The sequence below is a fragment of the Melanotaenia boesemani genome, chromosome 22 (genome assembly GCF_017639745.1).
Source record: "Melanotaenia boesemani isolate fMelBoe1 chromosome 22, fMelBoe1.pri, whole genome shotgun sequence".
Lineage (NCBI taxonomy): Eukaryota > Metazoa > Chordata > Actinopteri > Atheriniformes > Melanotaeniidae > Melanotaenia > Melanotaenia boesemani.
Genome location: NC_055703.1, coordinates 21,195,490 through 21,216,069, shown reverse-complemented (window position 1 = coordinate 21,216,069; position 20,580 = coordinate 21,195,490). Strand labels below are relative to the sequence as shown.

Genomic DNA, 20,580 nt, shown 5'->3' with positions numbered 1-20,580 from the left:
TTCTTTTCAATACTATTGCGGTGAAATTGATGCTACATTAACAAGTTTGACAACATACTTTTGCTACGTGTATTTAGTTGTTTTTTTGTTTTTGTTTTTTAAGAAGCTCTTCCTCTACCTCTGTATTTTCTTCCTCTAGTCTCCAGTCATTTTTTCTACTGAAAAAACAGGAATTTATTAAAAATACTGCTGAGACAGTAATAGGAGTCATCAACCAGCTGCAGTGGTGGAGTCAAACATTACAAATTGAGCCCTCTTCACCTAGTCAGGTAAAAACAAAACAAACATGTGCTCATCTATATGTCCTCTACTATACTTCAAATGAACCTTCACTAACTTTTTTCTTTTAGGTGTGTTTAGACTATTGTTCTTTTCCTGTGATATTAAATGTGGGTTTTCAGCCTTATATATAGTGCAAAAAAATTTAAATATACAGCAACATGGCAGCAAAATGAAAAAAAAATGCTCTCTTTTAAGATCAACTATGCTATATCTGTTCTGAAATTTCTAATAAGGATAATCTAATGTCAGTACACTAGTGGCAGCTACTTTAATAATCATCCACAGGTACTTCAAAGCAGATTTATAACTGTAAAGGGATGATGTAAGATTGGGAAAAGATTAATTTAATGCAAGAGACTAAAACTAATTTAGAAAATAATAATTTTTTTATATTTCTTTGTGCTCTCATAGGTAGCCCTGGATGAAGGTTTGCAGCTTCAGCAAGTGCTTCAGGAAGTGCTCTCAGAACATGACTTTCTTCTAGATTGTCTGGGAGCAGAAGTGGCAGTGAGTCTGGAGACAACCGCTTCAAGTGCTCTCACTGAGAGTCAACCTGTAGTTCACACTCTATCTAATCACCTGGTGAGTTTCTTCCAAGTCACAGAAATGTACAGACATAAGTTTGTACGGATAATAATGTTATGATTGCGTGTCTAATGTCTTAATTATTTCATGGATTTCGCCTCCAGAATTACCTTGGGTCAAAGGATAATAGCTGTACATTGTACACTGAAATGCAAAGCAGCATGAACATGTCACTCTCTGGAAATAACACAAAGGCATTCATCTCAGACTCACCTCGTACTCTGAGCAACACTCAGCAGGCAAACATTAAGCCCTTGCAAAGAGACAGTACTTCAGCATCAGCATTGGTTCCAAGAAAATCCCTTGTAGATGCAGATAATACTAAAGAAATAGTTTCTGCACCTTGTGTCACTTCCCTGAATGAAGCATCATTAACGCAGCCAAAGAAACTGCCAAATCCTACAACTCATGATGTGTCTGAACTTCTAGCAGCACCATCAAAGACTTTTAAGGCCATAACAGATGGTCAAAAACAAGAACAGTGCACAAGAAGCTCACAGAAAGTATTTAGTATAATGTTGGAGCTGCAGACATGGGACATACAGCAAAGTGGACATTTTGTGACTAGTGATTCAGATGTTTGTGGATGGTCTCAAGAAAATCAGCTTTGTGAAGCAAAGTCTGAAGAAGCTAAGAAGAAATCAAGACTCTCCACCACATCCATCAGTCCTAAATCAAGCCTTTTGGCAGAACCAGAGGAGGTCAAATCTGAAAGTGCCAAATTACCATGCAATGCAAGCCCCCAAACCCCTGACTTGGATAACATTGAGAATTTGACTTTCTTCAAATCATACTGCACTGTTGCTGAAAGCCAGCTTACTGGTGCACATGGAGCAGAAACCACATTTTCAGACGGCAAGCAAGACAAGATGACAGATTTCTGTCACTCTGGGGAACAAACAGTGAGCTCAGTGTGCACATTGCAAACTGGAGATTCCTTACATGAAACACAAAGAGTTGCCACTGACAATAAACAGATGATGGCTGCTGAAACTGCACAGAACACAGATACAGCATGTGAGGAGGTGGAAAAAAGAGAAATTCATGACACTAAATGTACAGACAGCAACCGTGCAAAAGCAGCATCTGGACAAGACAGCACTTCACTACTGCAACAGGTAAAGTATTTATTTCTTTTTTCAATGATTTATTTATTCATCAGTGTTCACTTTTAAAATGTATTACATGCTGAATGATAACCTTATTTAGGTGTGACACTGGACAAACCATGACTCCCCAAATCTGTAGGTTGTTATGTTATCTGTAGTTTAAATTAAACCAAATATAAAAGCCACTTTGGCCTGTTAATATCTAATAGATGGGTTCAGTTTTATATAAACTCTTCATATACTCTTATACTGTATGCTCTTAAATTTCCTTTAGCTTTTATAAAATTAATATATGAAATGAAGACAGTGAAGTTAAAGAGTTTATCAGCATTTAAGCCTTAGTTATATAGTACAAAACAAACAGAATAGAAGCAGGACACAGATCTGGATGTAGTCCCTAGCTAGACTTAAATTGGGGATGATGTCATTAAATGATCAGCCACCAGTGCCTTCCAATCAGAGCTTTAATTTCATATTACTGGACCAAACTGAAAATTTAAACTCCATGAGTTTAAGAAACTTGCAACTTGTTAAAAAAATGCAAACTTTGTTCTGATGCGTCCTCGTTTTCCTTTCAAGTTAGTGTGTGTGTGTGCATGTGTGAGGCAATATTTCTGACATTTTGCAGCTGTAATTTTATACAAAATTTTACTCCAGATTTAGACAGAACCTTTTCCAACTACTTGCCATTTGAATAACATCCATTTACTGAAATTCATTCACATTATCTTGCTTTTTTTCTGAGCATTGGTCATCCAGCACAAAGCGCATTTTTTTGTGCGGGGTGGGTTCTATGTGACTTGCATGAATGAATTAATGTTTATTTCTTTATTTATTTATTTTATTGGCTTTTTGCTAATGCAAAAATGCAAATTTAACATAGACTTTTTCCTGACCAGCAACATTATTTCTGACAAGCAACAGAAAAAATCAAGACATAAACTCAAACAATCCTTTACCGATATCGCTTTAACTTCTATCCTGTAGGTCATTTAGGATTCAGACTGTTCAGCTGTAAGGGGAAATGATGGAGAAGTCACTAGTTCATCACAAGGCTCACGCATATACAACAAATGCTCACACACAATCAAATTAAAATCACTTATTGTCCAAATATGCATAAATTTGTCAGAGAGGAGAACTGGAAAATCCTGAGGAAAGTCATTTGGACACAGAAAGAATATTTCTTAGCTAAGCAATTATTTTTTATGAATCAACTTGTGTGAACACAGTTATTAGTTAAACGAATGTGGATTTGTTTTAATTGGATCACAATGAATTGGCTTAAATTGATTAAGTCTGTAAAGTGCCACATATAAAGAATGCAGTGAGATTTAAACCCATCGCCCTGGAGTGAGGCAGCACTGCTATTTATTTCTTTTAGACTTTCTTATAATGACTTAAATGCCTCAAATATTTCTGTAGGAACTGCGAAGACAACTTGTCATTACCTCAGTAATAACAGCATTCCTTCTGTCTGTAAGCAGCTGGCATTTGTTCCAAGTGATGATTAAAAAAGTTCTTGATGTAGTAAATGCTTACCTCTTTTTTATTGAACAGTAAGTATTCAGATTCAAGATTTGATTATGAGAAAGATGCTTTAATATCTTTATTTTATGTTAATGTGTTACATAGCCTGTTATGCATGTAAAAATGACAGAAGTACACATTACACAGAATTATTCTCTCTTTCGTTAGACACCTCCAAACCCCTGGAAGATGCAGCCATGCTGTAGTTAATAGGGATCCTAAATAAGAAATTAAACTAAACCGCACCTGAACCGCCTGAAACACCTGTTTGGTAGTCCAGGATTTTCTCCCTTATAGGTCAGTTTAATATGATTAAAAAAAAAAAGCCTGAGCAGCCGCCTTTATCAGACAGTTGACCAATCAGATGTTGGTAAAGTGACTGATGAACATATCATTGGTTTGGCAATCCAAAACGTAGCTTTTAAAATGGATGGTAACAAAAGGCGTAGCAGCGTTGTATGTCACAAGAAATAAAATGTGTTGTTTTTTTTTTTTTTATCTCAAAAACACATAAATGTCTTCTTCTAGACCCCCCAAAATTAAAACTGAAACATAATATGGGCTCTTTAAAATCTTTATTCTAATAAAGTTGCCTATTTAATATCTTCAGTTACAATAAATTACTTTTCTCGGGTAAATGTGTTCCTCAGTTTTAACAAACTGAAAATGCAGCATTTGATTAGTGGGATAACAATAGGGAACAATATACATATATATATATATATATATATATATATATACATATATATATAACTGGTTTATGCAAGCATTAAATAAATATGGTATGGTTTGATATGGTATATTTTCACTTTTGCTGTTGATTCATTCAAGTATGCAGCATGTTTTCATATCTTCCTGCTCCACCTATGCCCTTTCACAAAACACACCTTAGTCATGCGCCAGAAATTTTTAAAGGCACCTCCCCTCTTTGTAGTCTAGTAACCTACCAGTTCATGTTAGGTTTTTAGTGTCAGTCCTGTCTGACCAAGTTATAACAAACCAATTCTTTCTTTAAAGAAACTAAAGAAGCAGAACGTTGTAGATGGGCTTGAGGAATCCTTCTGCCTTGGGGCAGACTGCTCCTTACTCAGGCACATTCTTGTATGCAACTGCACTGACTCGGCGGGCCACCGTCAGCCTAATATTTACTCGTGTGGAGGGAAAAGAACAGGAAGCTCTGTTATTATCTGTGGACAAACATGGGGAAGAATAGCAAAAATGCGACACCACCCCTGTCTTCTGTCTGTGTGACCTCAGATCGAAGAAAGCATGGAGCCTGAGAGGACAGCGGTGGGTTTCCCGGCTGATCTGGGTGCCGGAGAGATGACAGGTGGATCACCGGAATCGTGCAAGTACAGATCCACCATGCAGGATATTTTATCTGAGATCCAGAACTTGGTGGAAAAAAGTAACATTATAAATGTGAGTATTGACTCGTTTTGATCTGCTTGTTATAGAGATTTGTAGAAAACATTGCATTTTTAATTGAATGAAGGAATTACAACAGGAAAGATCATATACATATATATATATATATATATATATATATATATATATATATATTTGTGAGTGTGTGTGCTATTTATTTATATATTTAATTTTTTTTTGTGACACATACACTACTACATAAATAACCTTTAAAATATAGAGTATAAAAGCTGTGTCCAAATAAATAGAAACAGTTCTTTAGGAGTTTTAGAAATATGACTGAAAGTCCTGGTGCATGTATCCAAAAAAGCAAGATGTCAATTATAAATGCATGGCACATTGAAAAGATAAGAATAGCAGTGTTTTGATTTATGTTGGTGTATTCCCATGATGCTGCTGACAGGGAGGCTAACAGGAAGGATTTATGAGATACAGTGATTTCCTGCTGGGTCATTAGAAGATGTAATTACACACAGTACATGGGCCATGGCAAAACTGGCAAGTTAGAAAGTTAGAATATAACAATATTGATGCTAATTGCTAGAAGTTATATACATATTGTGTTCTATAAATCAAGATAAAATACTATCTTAAGCTGATAAACACATCTAACATTAAGCAATATGTTACTTCTTAACTTGGGCAAAGTTATTGTATTTCATTGCATTTCTTTTTTTCAAAATCACTTTTCATATTGCATCTATGCCACTGCAATTTTGCTGCAGTACATGAAGTTTGAAATAACATTTACTTTACTTTACAGGCCAGTTTCCAGCTCTTTCACTCTTCACTATGGTTTCAATTTATTCTCATTATTATTACCATTGCGGGTTTGGGCCTTAAAAGTGCTAAAAGAAAACTTTTTTTCACTTCAGTTCAATGATTTTTTTAAAAACTAATTTAATTTTATTTCTTATTATTGTTTAAAGAGAATACCTCACACAGATTTAAACTGGTACCTGAAGTCATCTCCCAGTGAAGCAGACATTCAATTGGTGCGAACTATTCAACAAGTTCTAGCATGCAGATATCAGCCTGCACAACTCAGTGTCGCAGCTATGACCAAACAGCTGGAGGAGGCGCAGGTATGTATAATACCTCTACAATCATGTTTCCATAAGGTTTAAATAAGGTTGAGTTTTTTGTTTAATGTGTGTTTATTATAAGAACGTGATCTGATTTTTTTCTAATAAAGTTGAATTAAATTTTATTGAATTGTGTTATCACTGATTTTAAGAAAGAACAAAAAACCTCTTCCATCTCTGTAGGAACACAGGTGCAGGGTGCTGGAGCAAGCTGTTACTATGGAAAGCGATGCTACAATGGTTTCAGACCCAAATCCTATCAAAAGGACTGAGAAACTATGGAGTGCAGCACTGCTGGATGCCTCTGCTACCATGCAGGTGAAAGCTGCACAGCTGAATCAGGTCAAACAGTATCACCTGCAGATGAAAATGAGCAGAGCGTTCCTTGAGGTTGTAGCTGCTGAGAAGGAACAAATGAGCCTGTGAGTAACCTTGGATTTTGAAAATAAATTATTGTAGGTACACGTGGGTGGGTTTTGTCCTTGTTAACAGTACAATAATGATGATTTGTTGTGGATTTTGTCAGGAATTCCTTGGGAAGTAGTGCCTTACAAGCTGAAAAACTCAATGCTTTGCTACAAACCATGGAGAACAAGAAATCACTGATGGGAGATTTGCTCTGCTTAAGTAGCCAACTGTCAGTCCACTTAAATGATGCTGAAAGCTCAGGTGCTCTCCTTGCTCAGCTTGGAGATGTCCAGGAGGAATGGAGACTTCTAGAAGGAAGCATCAAAAGGGCTCTGCGTCATGCATCAAACTCCACCTCTCAGTCTTTGCTTCTATTAAAAGAGGCTGAACAGCTTAAAACTAAACTTGAAGCTCTTCAAAAATCTAAACTGAACAACTTAAGTGCTTTAGAATTGTTTTGCTTGACCACAGATTTAAAAATCTATAACCAGCTTTATGTACATCTGCAGTCCCAGTCAGACGCCCTCATTAATTTCTCTGTGGGTCAGAAAGAGAAGGATGAGATTGAACACAATCTTAAGGAATTGGGGTCCTTGCTAAGTGTCCTTAAGAGGAAGTTTGACTCTTGTACATATAGCTGTGGTGGCATTTCTTCAAGTAGAATCAACAAGCAAATACAAGACCTGATCATATGGGCAAAGCAGGCAGAAAACCATATTTTCACTGGACAAAAGTTAGCTCTGTTTCCTGAGGAGGCCCGCATTCAAATAACTGAAATGAGAAAATGCCAGACGGATATTTTGTCAAGACGAACTGAGATGCAAGAACAGCTTGAAAAGCTGAAGGGTGAAGCCTCTAATACAAAACAAGAAGACAGTGAAGTATTAAAAACAGTAGAAGATCTATATGAAGCTGTTACTGACAGCCTGGATCATGTTCTTGACACAATGAAGAAAAATCTTGGGGAGAGAGAGAAGCTTTTATTTGAGCTTGCTAGCCTGGATGCCTGGCTAGCAGAGACACATGCTAAAAGAGACACCTGTATCCATGTGGAGAGTGTTTCGGAAGCTGATATTAGACATTTGGAGAGTGAGCTGAAAGGTCACAAATTAGCTACGGTGGAGATCGAGAACCAACTAAATCTGCTGGAAGTAATGTCAGAAAGTTGTATGAAAATAGCCATTGGGTTGAGTCCTGGAGAGAGCCGTTACCTTGTCAACAGGCTTGCAGGCCTTTGGACAGAATTAGATGGACTGCTAGCTCACGAGAAAGCCACCAGTTGGGAATTGGAGGAGCTGATTCATGAGTGGACCTCATCAAATGAGGAGTTATCTACCATCCAGGCTAGCTTAAAGCAAATTTCTACTGATTTGGAGCAACAGAAGTTTCCTCTGACTCAAGAAACATTGTTGATGATCTCTCATTTGAAGCACATGCTAATGGAGCATCAGTGTCAAGTACAAGAGCTTCAGCACTGCCAGGAGGCCAAGCGAAACTCCTTGCTTTGCTCTATTGGAGAACTGCAAGACAAGTGCAAAAGTCTCAGTATAGAAGCCTTTGAACAAGACAAGTATTTGCACCTGAGGGAACAAATGGAAGAATCTAGAGATATTATCAAAGGGCAAATCCAGCATGCCCAAAACAAAGCAGTCAGTGTGGGTGAGAGGTTTAGACTGTGTCAAACACTCCTTGTTGAACTTCCTTTGGTCAAGACACAATGTCAAGAAGCAGCAGATCAACTGGAGGCTATATCTAACGAGTTACACCCATCTGAGCTGATTTCAGAGAGGGAAAGGATTCACTGCACAGTGGAAACTTTGGTCTCCTGGGAAAATTCGGTCACAGATGATATCAAAAGCCTAGAGGCCAAGCTTCTGATGGGTCTGCGTTTCAACTCTGAGCTTCCTGCCTTTATGAAGATGTTACAAAGTTCAAGAGAGAAGCTGGAGGGAGCCGAACCAGTCAATCCTGAAGAGAAAGCCATAGATATTGCACTACAACAATACTGGGTCATCTGGAGAAATGTGGAATCTGGGATGCGAGTGTTGGAAGGTCTGGCACAGAAAGAAAAAGTTAACTTGAGAAACTACAAGGAACTGTACTTCCTCAGAGAGGGAGTGATTCAAGAGTGTCACTCGTGGATGGTAAGCTTTATTGATACTTCTAAGTGTTTTATTTCAATCTTAATCCTTTTGGTTGTTAGTTTTCTAAACTTACTGAACATGTATCCAACAGGCCAGTCTGTCTCAAGCTAGAGAATCCTTGAAAGACTATCAGTGGGCTGCTCAGGGAGCAATAGGCTTCCTTCTTAATGCCGAAGCAACCTTCCTGTCAGCCCCTGGAGGTTTTTTAGATTGCACTGAAGAACAAAGCCAGACCCAACAGGCTTTACAAGCCCTTGAAGATGGATTTCAGGCTCATATTTGCCATCTTGTTGATCGGGTGCCCCAGCAGACCTGCCTCTCTGGCCCAAATATGGAAGGTCTCCACATTGGCATCCTCAGTCAGCTGTTGGTAGGAAGAGCTGTACTGGAGGCTCAGGCACAGCTCAGACTGGAATGCTTACAGAGGTATTGGGGTGTTATTTATTCTGAAGGTCATTCATACTGATTATCATTTAACAATGTTATTAATGTATTTTCTCTTTGTAAACTCTTGATTTGTGTTTTTGTATAGGTGTGAAATAAGGCAACAAAGCCACAGGAAGTGTCATGAAAGCATACGCCAGCTTCTTTCAGAACTTGAAACCAGACTTTCAGAATGTGCTGCAGAGCAAGTGACATCATACGATAAATGTGTTGCCCAACAAAGGAGAGCCAAGGTGGGTTGGTTGCAAGTGATTGATGACAAGTCTGCATACTTGAGCTATTTGAACCTTGTATTATATAAACCTTGACAGCTTACAGTGGTTCATTTTAATTTCAATTTAAAAAACAAATTCATATTTACAATGTTGGCCTGGTCAATGCCAGAAAACAGGTGTGGGGCAGGGGAGGAGAGGGAGACAGAAAAAAAATAATTATTAAAAAAAACAATATTGAACAATTATTTCAATAAAATAATGCAAAATGGCATTAAAATGGCCTTTAGGTGGCCTTTAAAACTTAGAGACAGAAATTACAGTGTCCAGTTTCAGCATTTTTTTGTAAGAAGTTCCAGTGAAAAGGACAGTTGTCCAAAGCAAAGACTTGGTTTGGGGGATGTGTAGCATGATAAGATGTGCTCAAAAAGTTCATTTTGTTTAAGTTGCCAAGTTCTGCTTTAGTCAAGTTTGAAATTTCTGATACTTGTTATCACTTCCAAATATCCACACAGAAAATCCACTCTGAGGGTGAATTTTACTGACATATACTTTTGTGATCCAGTGACATTTTTGACAAGTTTGGCTTTCAGGAAAATGTTCAAGCAACTTTAAGATGTTGGTTCAGGTGTTCAATCTGTCAAGAAAATAATTGTCAAAGTTTTTTTTTGTGGTTTAAATTGAAATGTTAGACCTATACACCCCCTCAGTATGATTCAGTTTTGCTGTTTATAACCTGCAGCCATCATCAGTTTAAAACTTTTCTTAAGTTTTTTGACCAAATACCTTCCAAACTGGCTATTTCAAAGACCATATAAGTACTTTGTGTGTCATACTAATTTGCACATACTAACGTACTACAATAAATTAAGGTGATAAATATAGGAAAGGATATATACACAATCATATTGGGACTACATTCAAAGTTTAATATATAGAATCAAAATTATCTTCTTTCTCCACTCATGGAGCATTGAGCAGCTGTCAAGATGCGTATATCGTTAGGATGGAATGGAAGAAAATTCAACCAATGGCATGAAATGTTGCGTGGTGTGAGTTTAATCTGACTTTAATTTCTTCATAAAGCTTCTGATGGAAGATCTTCGCAGCCTCACTGAGAAGATAGAAGATCTGAGAGCTGGCTGTCCGATGCAGGGTTGTGGGGTGGGAAAGGATGGCGAGCTTGGTGCCCTCTGGAGGCGCTGGGCATCGTTACGACGAGGCTTTGGCCTCCTGATGGCACACACAGAGCAGAGGAGAGAGGAATGGAGGGATATCACAACAAGTGTGAGTTTGCATCCAAAAATCTGTTTAGGTAGAAAATAAACAGGAAAAATTAAATGCAATCATGCTACAAAACTAAAGAATAATGTTCCTTAAGATTTTTGTCAACTCTTATTCAGGCTGTAGCACTGATTTTGCTTCTATTTTTGCTGTGTAACCTAAATAATCTATAAATAATATAGATTTTTATTAAATTTTTCCTCAGATGGAGCAGTGTTGCAGCTTTTTGGCCAGCCTTCAAGCTGAGGTTCCAGACTCTTCCATTGTGAGTTTTACTCAAGAGGAACCCCAGGAACTTCTTGCCCAGGCTGAGATGTACCAGGCAGGTTTGGAGCAGGAGCAGCAGGCCATATTGTCCCTGGAACATCGACTGGAGCACGCCTTGAGCTTATCCACTTCCCATGATTCCATCAGCCCTGGACATGTTGGGAAAACACTGATGAAGATCCAGGAGAATGTCAGAAGGTGGGATTTATTTCAAACAGTGTTAACACGTTTAGAATGATTACAAATAACAAATATTAAAAATATGCTGTTCCCCACAGCTTGAAGGAAAGAAACCTGCTGATTGTGGCTGCAGCACAGGCAGAGACGAAAGAGAGACAGCAAATCCAAGAGGAGATAGGACAGGTGGAGAAAGAGTTAACTACTCTATCAGAGTTAGAATTGTGTTTAGATCCAAGTGAAAGACAGGTGAGCTCATTTTTTTTATCCCTTTTTAGCTTATAAACATGGTGCTTTGAATTTTAGGCAAATTAATTAAGGCAAGAAAGAACAGTGGAGCATTTAATGCAACGACTAACCCTGAGTTTTAAGTTTTATCTATATTTTGCTTTTGCATGGAACTTCTAACTGACTCTCAGGCTCACGCTGCTTCCTGTGTTGCTCATCTTTCCCATTTGGCTTTCCTATTTCTACACTGACAGAAGCTCAAAAAGGATTTGTGGTCCCTGAAGAGCAAGGTTAAGTGTATCATGGATAACGTGCAGAGCCGATATGAAGAGATTCCCGCTGATATTGGAAAGCAGATACAAGAAGTTCAACAATCTCTACAGAAAGCAGAAGAGATGGTGACAAGAAGCCTTTTGATCCGTACTTCATAGCACAGAATCCCCCACTGAAAACTTTTTTTTTTTTGCATATGCTTATTTGTGATATTTCTTTGTTCAGCAACACATAAACAACAGCAACCCTGTCAAGAAACTGGCTAATAGAGTGAAGGAGCTGGGATCTGGCCTTGAGAGAGTGGAAGCATTACTGCAGAAGAAAAGCCCAACAGTTACTGAAGCTCAAAATGTTCTCAAGGTGTGCACGATTCTTATTTTTCTATTTCTGTTTCTGTTTGCTTACGTATGAAAAAACTGAAATTCTTGACATTTACATTTTCAGATCTCCTCTTTTTTTTTTTTAGCTCTTTATCAATGTAACCCAGAGTTTATAAACCTTTAATTTTATCCTTGATGTAAAGATTTGTCATAACTGACTATTTTGTAGCCTTAATTTACTATTTTAGGTGTTGTGCAGTTTACTAAAAGGGTGTTTAACTTAGACTACAAATTAACAGGCTTGCAAAATATCTGACTAATAAACAACAGACTTCCAGTTTCAAACAAAGTAAAAGAGCAACTTCTTCCTAAGAAACAGTGAGATTCAACTTGTCTTGTCTTGAAGTCTTGTCTACTTTCCCTGACTGTTCTCCAGCATGTGTGGGATGAGCTGGATGGATGGCACAGCAGCTTGATGCTCCTGGAAAGCGAAGTCCAAGATCTTGCAGAGGAGCTGCCAAATGAAGCCCAGCTTCTCATTGACCAGCTCACAGAACCACTGCAGCTCTACCAGAATGCAGCTCACATGGCCGAACACCGCACCGCATTCCTCAGCAAGGTCAGACAAAGCTACATACTTAATTAGTTATCTATGTGATGCTTATGTTTCTCAGCATGTCAAACTTTTTAATTGCAGAAAGACACAATTGATTTATGCTTCTAATAGTCCCAGTATTCCTTCTGTTATGTTAGATTCCCGCCTGTCTTCAGGAGTTTGAAGACATTCTGCACAGAGCTGCTTGCTGGTTAGATGAGGCCGAGTCATGGCTCAGCACTCCTTGTTCATTCACAACCACCAGAAGTCTCCAGAATCACACAAAGTCTTTACAGGTCAGAGTTTCAAATTAACAAGAGAACAAACACACAAACATCTGTCAGTGGCTTCTGATGACCATTTTATGGTAATTTGATATGCTTTTATATGATCATACATACTAATACGTACTAAAACTTGGAAATGGCTGGGCAATGTGACCTAAACTTAAAATCTTAGATCTTTTTTTCTATATTTTATTTCTTTTAGAATTGAATATATTTATTCTATTCATTATTTATCACCAGCCCTACAAAGCAGAACAGTAACTCTTGCAGCACTTTTTTCTTTTACAATTCCTGAACTACAGCTGGTCCTTGATGACTCTGAGAGGATCAGACACACCCTGCAGGACTTCAGGTCAATGCTGGCTGAGATCTCCTCTGTGTGTGACATGAATGCCCAGAAGGAGAGGCTGAACCAGAGTGACCAAAAAGTCCACGAAATGCAACGCAACATCATTGAGCCACTGAAGCATCTCCTGCAGGCTACTGCAGTAAGAAATTTAAAAAGAGGACTTCCATATGTTTCAGATCGCCATGCTGTTACTGACTCCAATTATCAGTCATAACAGACAATTATTATGTTTAAGTGCATCTAGGCTATACACAATATAAAGTGACAGAAAGCAATGACAGTAGGAGCTAATTTAAAAAGGAAAAAAACAAAAGACTCCCAACTGGAACTGAAACGAGACCAGTGTTGCTTCAAAGTCAAAGTCTACCAATAACTGAAAGGAAGCTCCAGTCAGATATACAGAGCTTCAGCTCAGGTCCAGTCAGGTTTACATAGTATAAAATTAAGAAGGATTTGTAGTTTGGGATCAAATAAAATGCTTTTATTCCTAATCATGCAAATTAAGCTCCGTAAGACAATGCTGGCAATTTCCTTTTCAGATAGTGGAAGTGATTGAAGCTGACCTAAAGACCATGGAGAAGAATGTCTCAAAAATCCAGACAATTTTATCCTCGATGGATGTCTCAAACATATCCCTGGCAGAGCATCTGCAAAACCGACAGGTAAACAGTTAGCGTGATTAGTTATAGACGCTAGGACCACCTAAATTTATCGGTTTTATTCAAAGAATTAAACAACTGCTGTATAGCAGTATCGCACATTCACAGAGACAAAGGTAACATTCGACCCTTTCAAGGTGATCCTGGCCAGTCTGCGGTCAATGCAGAGCGGGTTAGAGGACATAGAGAGATGCAAAGGGGAGCTCCACATCTCAGAAGGAGCAGAGGACCTGTTGGTCTTCAGCCGAGCAAGATTGCTTCTGCAGTCCCTGGATCAGCTGGAAAAACTCACCCAGGATCAAGTCTCACTGCTGGAGGTACAGCATTAAGCAAATGAGAATATTAAGCGCTTACAATGATATTGAAATTCCTGATATCTCAGTACAGTTTTAACTTTTTTTCAATGAAGTTTTCATACTTGTGGTTTTTATTTGTCTTCTTGACCGATATAGAGCGAGGTTAAGGCAGAGGAAGATGCCACTATGAATCTTGGCATTGCTCCAATCTCTGATTCTCCTGAAAAGACAGAAGAACCAGGCAAATCTGCACTAAGAAGCTTTGACAAGGTAACAAGAATCACAGTTTTAACACATACTTCATTACCAGCTGAGCACATTTCATCATTGGAATGTCTGATTTCACGGGTTGGGATGATCAAACCAATCAAATATTGCATCTAAAGATTTTATGCTTCCAAATTTGCAGCTTTATGGCACTTTAAAAGCTGAGAAATAAAAAGGACTGTCTCAAAGTGCTGACTTTTTTAATGGTAACCAAATCTGAACATTTTACCTGAATCAAGCAACATCCAGTGAAACTGGTAAATTCTTCTAAGAAGTCAGGCATTGTGTCTGTATGTAATGCCATTGTTTTCTTGCATTAGTTGAACCTGTCAAAGTCCTGATGTGGGGAAATAAAAAAACAGCCCCCAAAAAAGAGTAAATTCAGTGGGTTGAGAGGCAGGCTCAAGAAAATCCAATAATCTCAACTTTGAGGGAAATTTGTCTGTTGTTGTTGTGTTGTGCATACTAATAAAAATAACCTGCATATCCTTTACAATAAAAAAGAGATTATATCTATTTGAATTGAGCTGAACAGTTTTGGTATATTTGAATGTGTATTGAGGTTAGTTTAGCTTTATTTACAAACTTCCACTTAACAAAAAAACTCATCTAAATCTAGTGTGGAGAGTAATTTAAATAAGGGTTGTTTTCTGAGAGAAAGCAAAAGCAACTAAGTCAGTAATATTAACCATCTTCGTGGGATAAGCAGCAATTATTATATGAATTCAGTCCAAGGTTACTAATTACTTCATGAAAAGTAGATGCAAATCATATTTAAGTTTAAAATTAAATTAAAAGATGAGAACTTAAAGGAAACTGCATAAAGTTGTAAGAAAGACAGTTTTGCTTATACATTGACCCTTATCACTGAAAGCAGGCTTTTGAGGTGTCTGGTTCAGAGGAAGAGGAGGATGAGGAATGCGAGAGTTGTCACTCTTCTTCCTCTGACACACTAACATGCAGTGTTGCTGAGGTAAATCTGAGAAATTATCACATTTTGGAAAAGCATGCCACTTGGAATTCACATTGTTTGGGTTTCATTCCAAAATATCACATTAATGTTAAAACTTATATCCACCAAACTTCTCAGTTATGGATGAATTCAAACTTCCCAAACCTATTGAAAGTTTAAAATTTAGCAATAAATGTTAAGAGAATACACGGCATATTTGTTTGTGATTTGGAATGAAACTCGTTTCTTCTTGTCTTTTTTACCTTTTTTTATTTATATTTGAATTAACTGAATCAGTTTCAGATCTATTGCCTCTTCTCTTTCTGTGATACAGAAGAAATTTGCATATTTTTGCATGCTGAAATGAAGCTGCATGAGGCAGGTCATTGTGCTCCCACTCTGCCACTGTCAGCAGCAGCTGCTTGAAACGCTCCTCAGAAACCTTTCCTTTTATACCCACACCCAGAATGAGAACAGCATGTGAATATGAATGTACCTGTGTGAGTGTGTGCATGGATTCAGTTTGGATTTCTGTATTTGTTCAACCGATGTGTTAGGACCCAGAGGAGACGATCAATCTTTCCGATGAGCAAAGTGAGCATATGGCTGAAATGAAGGTAAGTTATGATAAATTTGTATTAATATTTGTTTTAAATAAACCATTTAATGTTTCTTTTTTTTGTAATGGTCAGTAACATGCTGTCTTTTTACTTTGTTTCTTTTTTTTTTTTTTACAAAATATTATAAGTTTTGAGTCTTAAGTCTTCAATTTGTCTTCCAGGACCTTCAGAGTTCGGCTCATCAGATTTCCTCAGAAGCTGGGACAAGTTCAAAAGGTGCCGTAACCAGCTTGAGGTCTCAAAATGTGGAAACTGGATTAATTAAACCAGACTTGAAAGTTTTTAGTCCTAAAACGGTGAAGACTGATTCTGCTAACTCAGCCACCATCCCACCAGCTGAAGCTGCTGGTCCAGGTCCACAGAAATCACCAAAACAGGAAACCGTAGATCCTCAGAAAAAGGCTTGTCTGGTGGCAGCTGCAGTGGAAGACACAAGGCTGATTCCCTCAAGACCAGTAACTCCATTCAGTACTGAAAGAGCATCAGATGAGTTCAGAGAGGAGGATGAAGATCTGTCTCTGTCTACAACTTGCCAGGTACATAGTGTGAGTGTCTGAGTTTGAAAATCTTTCAGCTTTTTTTATATTGAGAAGTGACATCTGACAGTGTCAGACTTTATTCATTTATTGTCTTTCATTTAATAAATATTTACAAAAGTCCTGAAATGTCTTCTGTGAAAACCACAACTGAGCCATCTGTTTGTTCTTTGCTTTCATTTTTAGGATACCGTCAATAGAATGAAAGAGCAACAAGAAGTCAGCACTTGCCATAGTAGTTTAGTGGATATACCCCCGCAAACCAAGGGACTCTCTGACATGATGATTAGGTAAAAGTTTAAAAAAGAAAGAGAAAAAAAAGGCCTCCTTTATTTATGGATGTGTTTTAAAGCCTGTGTGTGCATACAATACGATGAAATCAGCTGTGTTTTGTGTTCATTAGCTTGGCTGGACATGAAGACCATGGTGTGGAGTGCCAAAGTTGGGGTCAACTTTATTCCCAAATCTCACTAAAACTCAGCACTCTGAGAAGAATTCATGAGGAGAGTAAAAGTAAAACCAACACAGAAGCTGAAGGAGAGGATGATAAGGTAAGAAAATACTGAAAAATAATTATAGGAATGTGAAGATGGTTCAGATTTCTGAAAAAGTATGAACATCAAAAGTAACATCATGTGTTACCAAGGCAACAGATGGATAAACCCTTTGAGTTTGTCCTTTGTATAAAGTTTTCAGTTCTCCATAAACAGATACATAAATAACCAGAATTTTGTATACAGAATTATATTATTGGGCTAAACAGGTGAAACTACTAGTCAAATGAAAGATTAACTAGTTTTACAGAAATCAAATATGTATGGATGCCACCTCTTTCTGAAACATGCTAACTGACTGGGCTAGACTAAAGTCAAAACCATTTTGATTGATGAAGAGTTGTTACAAGCAAAGAGGCCTTTTATATGAGAAAATGTGGCTCCATTTTTATGCTTTTCAGCCTCAAGGAAAGGTGTCACCATCAACTGGATCTGTTTCTGCAGTTCTCCGCTGGACACATGAATCCATCACTATGCTAAGACTAATGGTATGTATGGTTAAAAAGAAAAACACACTGATTTCAAAGGTTGGTTCTTGATTATTGTCAACTGTTCTAATAATGATCAACAACATATCTCCTTTGATTTAAAGAGATAATAAAGAAGATTTATTTTTAACCTAAGGCATGCTAAGCTACTCTTATGGATGGATGTGGGATTTGGGATTTAGCTTTATACATGCAATGGTTGCAACCAATGGCATACTGCTCCTCAGTAAATGTTGGAGTCACTTTACTTGATGCAAGATCAGACTTTTTTTTTTTTTTTTTTAATTTTACTAAAGTAAAATGAGTAATAGTGATGATTGTGTTTGTTCATTTCTAGGTGAGGACTAGCAGTTCTCATCAAAGGGTGAAGGAGGAGTTGTTCCAGGTTGTACGGAGGTTTCTCCTCTGTCTGGACTCTTTGGCAGACTTTCTCTTAACTCCTGCTGGAGCTGGTGAAGACGATCCTCAGCTGAGGTTGCTGCAGTTGGAGGTGATTGTCTTTGATAGAAATAGTTTACCAACATAACCTGAAGATATGCTGGCTCTATATCATGTCAAATCCAACTGTAAACCAAAATAAAATACCAGGAGGTGGATTAAAGCTTCTATTTTTCAATTGTATTTTTTTTCTCATCATAAAATCACTCATTTCTTTTGTTTGTTTGTTGGACATTCTTGTGTAGTGTGTATCAACTGAGCTGCTGACTCTAGCTGAGCTGGTGGTTAAAGTTGAGTCCGAAATCAAACCTGCACTTTTGAAGGGAGAGCCAGATGCTTACCGCTGTTTGAGCATCATTCAAGATTGTCTTCAAACAGCCCAGCCGGTCCTCACCTCCTCCTACAATCAGCTCATTGAACAGTCAGGATTCACCAACCAACATCAGGTTTGTAATCAGCTGTCACTGCCTGCCATTCCCTCCCAGAGAAAACCTACGTAACCTTAGAAACTGTATAAATCATGAACAACTGCCTGATAGTACAAATGTTTAAAGCTGTGCTGCAACTATTATGAAACTTTTGGACAATTAAATGTAATGAATTAAAAAAGTCAAGTACAAAAGTTGCTTATGTCTATGAAAAATAATAATTATGTGATTTGACTGCATATCTTTACTTATGATCATCTTATGTTAATTTAGTGAAGAATCTCTTCACCTTTATCTCCACTAATCAGAACCAATACAATGTTTTTTTTCCCTCATATTCTGTAGGACTTCTCTAACCAACTATGTCTGCTGGATGAGTTTAAGCTGCAACAGACTGAGATCTTTCCAGATCTGAAAGATGCTCCCAGTTTGGAGGTAACTACTGCTGCACATCTTTATACGGGTGCGAGTTCAAAGATTTAGGGGCTTGTAGAAACAAAGTCACATGGTACTCATATAGACATGAGCTCAGCTAAAATTAAATTCAACATGAAAATTGGTAAAGACCAGATGATTTTAGTGATTTATGTGCCAGCTGGGCTGGTTTGGGCATTTCAGAAACTGCTAATAATAAAAGAAACAACATCCAATAAACTACAGCTCAATTGAAAAATACTTTCCCAACGGCTGGAGGTACAGTGACAGGACAATGTTTAGGGTATGTTAGTCCATATAGACCCGTGTTGCAGAGAAGTTATGTCTAAATACAAATTCAAAGATAGGCTGTAAAAGATGCCACTCCTGTTACCAATTAATAATAAAAAAAAACTTTATTTATACAGCAGATTAAATTTAAATTTAGTAAAACAGCTTTAAATTAAAACAATAACATGAAATATAACAAAATTTTAGAGCAGCATTCCAATGAATAAAAAATATTGTTGCTGATTATCCCTCATTTTATTATCATTATGCATCCATCTTCTAATGGTTGCTTTCATTAGCAGAACAACAATCATTCAGACTGGCTCCTTTAACATCATATTGTCTCTGAGGAGATTTGGGGCAAAAGAGGATTCAGTATTAAGATGCAAAGAGACCAGGATGGATATGTCTATGAATGATACAGTATGCATGATAAAAGTTTATATTCTATTATAAAAAAAAACTATTTATCTATGAAAATACATTATATTACACTATTTATTCAGTGCCACAGATTGCAGATTGATAGATTCAGCCAAAAAACATTTTAAATTGTATCGACCTATGTGGGTGCCATAACTTGTAGAAAACATTGTTTTTTTTCCTGAAAGTACAAGTAATATTGTTATATGCTGTTGACAGACCCTACAAGTCTCTGCTTATGTAAGATCTATCTTTTAAAAGTCTGTGTTGTTCTGCAGTGTGTGCTGGGTAAACACCTAAGAAAGAGGGTAAAAGCCAAGCTGCAACACGCCTCTCGGGCCGTGCTTCAGGGAATAGCTCGCCTCCTGGAAGTGTGTGAAGAATGCTTAACAGAGAGACCGAAGAACCAGGTTCCCAGCCGTAGTAAACTTCAATCTGCTCTCTGCAGAAACAAGGTATCTCATCACGCTTTCTGCAAGATTTAAGTTAGGCAGTATACTCCGTTTAGATTATGAGGAAAACCACTGTTAGTGCAGACAAACAACCAGTGCTAAGAAAACTTTCTGATTACACTTTTTCAAAACGTGATCACTTTCAGTTTGTTGCAAAATTTAGTAACTTTTTATTTTCCTTTTTTTCATAAATGTGGTCTCATTTTACACAGAAGCTCCTAAAGGTCCTCATGTCCCAGCTGGCTTTTGTTCATTACCTTTTCCAACAAGAGTCAAATGCACTCAAGAGTCAGGAGGACGAACGGGCACAACTGGAAGTCAGGGCCAAAGCACTGCAGCAAAAGGCTCTTGAACAGGAAGTAGCTTCTCAAATGAGGCTGCAGGTTTGTCATCGTCCTTTGCTGACGGCTGTTGACTTTATTAACATGCAAATATGCACATTTATTGATTTGATTGATTGTATGTCTAGAATAAATTGTATTGGTTGTTAACAGTTCAAATGGTAAATAGTTGTATGGGCTTGTTGTTGGATCTGATGTAGGAGTGGATCTGCTGGGAGGAGCATTGTGGTCAACTGGGCAAGATCCTGGATGAATCTGAGGCCTTCATCAGCAGCGGTGCCCCAGTAGCAGATGGGGATGAGAGGCAGGTGCAGCACAGAATGGATGCCTGCAAGGTACATCCTGCAAACTTTGTTCTCACATTTTTTCTTAGTTGGAGTTGTTTTGCTTTAACTATGACATGAAAGAAAGTTA

The 20,580-nt window shown here is 37.7% G+C and overlaps 1 protein-coding gene across 1 annotated transcript in view; it reads left to right on the top strand.

The window, feature by feature from the left end:
- LOC121634259 (nesprin-2-like) overlaps positions 1–20,580 on the top strand; it is a 72,965-nt gene that overhangs the window by 24,149 nt on the left and 28,236 nt on the right. Inside the window, exons 43-74 of the mRNA XM_041976794.1 lie at positions 140–269; positions 694–864; positions 972–1,985; positions 4,764–4,928; positions 5,864–6,019; positions 6,203–6,441; positions 6,546–8,571; positions 8,663–8,997; positions 9,104–9,248; positions 10,314–10,514; positions 10,717–10,976; positions 11,057–11,204; positions 11,438–11,581; positions 11,682–11,816; positions 12,213–12,395; positions 12,530–12,667; positions 12,961–13,146; positions 13,547–13,669; positions 13,804–13,983; positions 14,119–14,232; positions 15,104–15,202; positions 15,739–15,798; positions 15,963–16,346; positions 16,524–16,627; positions 16,741–16,888; positions 17,293–17,379; positions 17,717–17,869; positions 18,063–18,263; positions 18,591–18,680; positions 19,652–19,828; positions 20,038–20,208; positions 20,367–20,501. Coding sequence (XP_041832728.1) covers positions 140–269; positions 694–864; positions 972–1,985; positions 4,764–4,928; positions 5,864–6,019; positions 6,203–6,441; positions 6,546–8,571; positions 8,663–8,997; positions 9,104–9,248; positions 10,314–10,514; positions 10,717–10,976; positions 11,057–11,204; positions 11,438–11,581; positions 11,682–11,816; positions 12,213–12,395; positions 12,530–12,667; positions 12,961–13,146; positions 13,547–13,669; positions 13,804–13,983; positions 14,119–14,232; positions 15,104–15,202; positions 15,739–15,798; positions 15,963–16,346; positions 16,524–16,627; positions 16,741–16,888; positions 17,293–17,379; positions 17,717–17,869; positions 18,063–18,263; positions 18,591–18,680; positions 19,652–19,828; positions 20,038–20,208; positions 20,367–20,501 — 8,002 coding nt within the window. The remainder of the gene's footprint in view (positions 1–139; positions 270–693; positions 865–971; positions 1,986–4,763; positions 4,929–5,863; positions 6,020–6,202; positions 6,442–6,545; positions 8,572–8,662; positions 8,998–9,103; positions 9,249–10,313; positions 10,515–10,716; positions 10,977–11,056; positions 11,205–11,437; positions 11,582–11,681; positions 11,817–12,212; positions 12,396–12,529; positions 12,668–12,960; positions 13,147–13,546; positions 13,670–13,803; positions 13,984–14,118; positions 14,233–15,103; positions 15,203–15,738; positions 15,799–15,962; positions 16,347–16,523; positions 16,628–16,740; positions 16,889–17,292; positions 17,380–17,716; positions 17,870–18,062; positions 18,264–18,590; positions 18,681–19,651; positions 19,829–20,037; positions 20,209–20,366; positions 20,502–20,580) is intronic.